The sequence below is a fragment of the Aristolochia californica genome, unplaced genomic scaffold, assembly GCF_029961685.1.
Source record: "Aristolochia californica isolate CCGP_79_NKW_82.1479 unplaced genomic scaffold, dmAriCali1.0.hap1 SCAF_6, whole genome shotgun sequence".
Lineage (NCBI taxonomy): Eukaryota > Viridiplantae > Streptophyta > Magnoliopsida > Piperales > Aristolochiaceae > Aristolochia > Aristolochia californica.
In genome coordinates this window covers 35,708,301-35,712,143 of record NW_027182257.1, presented here as the reverse complement: position 1 = coordinate 35,712,143, position 3,843 = coordinate 35,708,301, and the positions used below count along the sequence as shown (strand labels likewise).

At 34.9% G+C, this 3,843-nt stretch overlaps 1 protein-coding gene across 1 annotated transcript; it reads left to right on the top strand.

Annotated features, from left to right (window-relative positions):
* Nucleotides 1–239: 239 nt before the first annotated feature.
* On the top strand, nucleotides 240–3,390 carry LOC137967111 (uncharacterized protein At4g22758-like). The gene is made up of 3 exons (XM_068813548.1): nucleotides 240–549; nucleotides 624–831; nucleotides 3,189–3,390. Exons 1-3 carry the CDS (start codon nucleotides 289–291, stop codon nucleotides 3,386–3,388), a joined length of 669 nt encoding a protein of 222 aa, XP_068669649.1. The 5' UTR covers nucleotides 240–288; the 3' UTR covers nucleotides 3,389–3,390.
* The last annotated feature ends 453 nt before the right edge of the window (nucleotides 3,391–3,843 follow it).

Sequence of the window (3,843 nt, the reverse complement as noted above, 5' to 3'; positions counted from 1 at the left end):
TTTAAAAGTTTTATCAATCAATTCAAAGTAGCGACCTTAGAGATTGGTGGGTAGGACCTTTCACGGATATTTTTTCAGGATTTTGCGATCCTGCAAAATCGGCAATGGGCATGCAGCACCAAGCAGCAGTTAAAAAACGCCATTTTCTTTTCTTGTACGCCAACATCGACAACTACCCACCCCGTCCTTTCGTATCCATCTATCGACATTGGAGTACGACTCTCTCCGTTTCCCTCTTTCCAGCTCCGTCTTTCCTCTTGTCTACTGCTCTGGCGTTCTCATAGAACCATGTCCAACACAACCGCCCGCCGGGGAAGCCCTTGGAACTCAACCCAGTTCTCTTCTCGTCGTCGTTGCTCAAAACCCCCCAAAACGACCAGAAGGAAGCTCCAGCGCAGCTCTTCCGAACCGCTTCTCGTCGTCCCCTCTGTTTTGCAGGACGATGATGCCGAGGATGGATCTCAGCTCCTTCTCCTCCGCCTTCAGACATGCTTGGACATCTTCCCCTCCTCTCTCCCGTCTTCTTCTCGCTCTTCGCTTATCCACGAGGTAGCTACCGGAAGAGGGTATTGATGGTGTGACTAATTTCCCTTTAAAGTGATGTTGTTTTCTGGATTTTGTAGCGATATGGAGATGATTCAAAGGTGGTGGTGAGTGTGATCGTGGAAGGGAGCCCGGGGCCCGTCCGAACGATGGTGCGACTGGGGGCGAGCGTGGAGGAGACGATCAAGATCGTGGTCGATAAGTATAGAGACGAAGGGCGGAGCCCACAGCTCGGCCGCGATGCCCCTCACTCCTTTGAGCTCCATCACTCCTATTTCAGCCTTGAAAGTAAGTTGTACTCGATCGACATATGTTTCATCTGTTTTTTTCATTTCTATCCGTAGAAATACAGATATGAACGCGTCTAAGGAAAATCTCAACGTTTCTCAGGTCCAACTCCAAGCCCTTACAGCAACCCAAATCTCTTCCATTTTATTATTATTTTGGGAATTTTACCAAAATACCGATTTAAAACAACTTATTTATAATAATAATGAAGACCACAAATTATTTACAAAACTACCGAACTTTGACCGGTCCACTGTATATGTGGACAGTCAAAGGCGACACGTAAGCTTTGACTGCTTACGTGTTGCCCCGTCATCAAAGTGAAAACTCAGAGTATGCCATGTCATCATGATTGACACATCATCTGCCACGTAACTTACCATGTCATTTTTATTATTTTCTTTTTACCATGTCATCAATGGCCACGTAAGCACTTGCCACGTCAGCCCTCGCATATGTTTTTAATTCTAATCTCTTCCACGATTTTCTCCTTGCCTCTCGTCTCAGCTGCTCTCCTCTCGTCGCTTCCCTGCTGCTGCTCGCTCGCCTGCTGCAGCTCACCTCCCCTGCTGCCGCCGCTCGGCCTCGGCCGCTCCCCTATTGCCGCATCTCTGCCTCGGCCTCGACGCCCTCCGCTCAACCACTCTCTCTTCGTCTCAGCCTTATCTCTCGTTCTTTTTCTCCGTTCCCCTCTATTCATCCTCTCGTCGCCAACGTTCTTCCTCTCTGTTCCCCTTTGTTCGTCCTCTCGCTGCTCCTTCCCTCGAAACCTAGGGGGTGATTTTTTAGGGTTTTTATTAATTGAATAAAATTATTATATTTAATAATAATGTTGATTTGAATTTAGGTGTTTAATTACTGTATTGATTTTTTTGTGATTTACTGTTTAATTTCTGATTTTATGTTAATGAAAATTTTGCCAAATTAAAATTATTGTAAAGTTTTGTAAGATTTTTAATTAAATAATATATTTTTTAATAATTTATTATTTTGTAAATAAGGTGATAAAAAGTATACAAATAAAATATATTTTTAAACACTAAAACAAATTTTTTGTATATATTTTTTAATTTATAAATATTTTAAATGGATAATATATGGGTAAGACTTAAGAGTAAATTTTTTTCTATTTATAAATATTTTAAATAGATAATATATAGGTAAGACTTAAGAGTAAATTTTTTTCTATTTATAAATATTTTAAATTTATAAATATTATTATTTTTTAAATAAGGTGATAAAAATATACAAATAAATTATATTTTTAAACTCTAAAATAGTTTTTTTGTATATTTTTTTAAATTTTTAAATATTTTAAATCGATAATATATGGATAAGACTTAAGAGTAAGATTTTTTAAATTTATAAATATTTTAAATTCATAATAAATGTTTAAGAGTTAGATTTTTTCTATTTATAAATATTTAAAACTTGTAAATATTATTATTTCATAAATAAGGCGATAAAAATATACAAATAAATTGTATTTTTAAACTCTAAAATAATTTTTTTGTATTTTTTAATTTATAAATATTTTAAATCTAATTAATTTACTTATTTTATTTTATTTTTTAAAATATGAAGAAATAAAAAGTGTAACGATAATTTTTTTAATTAATAAATATTTAATTGATATTAAATGGTGTTAAATAAGTAAGAGTTAATTTTTTAATTGTTTATTAAATTTTTTTAAAATTTTTTATTTTAGATATAAGGTAATAAAAAATGTATTTGATTTTTTAATTTTTTTAAAATTTATTCAAAATTTTATCATGTATTGATGTGGCAAATAATGTGTCAATAATAATGATGTAGCAGCCTATGTGTTCATCTACAACATCGCTATCATGATGGAGCGACACGTAAGTAGTCAAAGCTTACGTGTCGCCTTTGACTGTCCACATATACAGTGGACCGGTCAAAGTTCGGTAATTTTGTAAATAATTTGAGATCTTCATTATTTTCATAAATAAGTTGTTTCAAACCGGTATTTTGGTAAAATTCCCTATTATTTTCTTTCACTCTCCGCTTCAACAACCGTGAGAACTCAGAAAGATGTATTTTCTAACGAGAACTTATGACAGCACTGTAAGAATTAACACAGAAAGTTAAAAGATGTGCGCCTGAGATCTAGATCGACACTATCCAGACTCGAGATTCCCGGCGAAAGGATCTGTGCGCATGCAGATCGAAGACCCACATGCCCATTTTCCGTTTCTGCAACACTTAAGTCTTTAGCTTATCTGCAGAACAAATTCTAGCTAATGCCTGAGCTCCCATTGGCTTCTTTGACTCAACTGTCCATCCCAGAAACGCTTGCGGAATTTGATTATTTCTTACAATTTTCTTCTTGGCAGGTTTGAATAAAACGGACAAAATAGGGTCCGCAGGAAGCAGAAACTTCTTTCTCCGGAAGTCCAACAATGATCAGAGAGACGAGGAGATTTCAGCTTCTTCTCATGAGAAGGCGCTTGTGAATTCAAACTTCACTCTGCCACCGTTTTTTTCTTCCATTGCTAAACGAATCAGCCAGATTGGAAGAAACAGAAAAATCTGAAAATGTTTGGGTTGTGTCTCGTAGTCAATGACATGCACAACTGTGTAACATCTTTTTTTTTTTAATAGCTAACAGTATTTGTATTTGTATAAGATTGTTTAAACTACTTGAACTTTGGAACCCCCTTGAAAAGAAAAGAAGAAAAAAAGAGAAAAAAAAAGAAAAGAAAATAGATTTTTTTTCTTGTTTGGATGCCCATAGAAAATAAAGAGAAAACTAAAGAGAAACTTGTTTGGATGCACAAGGAAAATGAAAAAGAAAAGAAAATTAAAATTTTATTATTCCACCAACTTGGAAAAGTGTTTGGTTAAACTCATGATACATAACTATGTGATCATATGTAACTTATTTCTTGCCACCTAAAGGGATGATATACTTGAATTTTAATCATTTTTTTTATTTTTTTATCCATCCTTCTTATGGATATTGTGTATCCTAAATTTAACATTTATCTA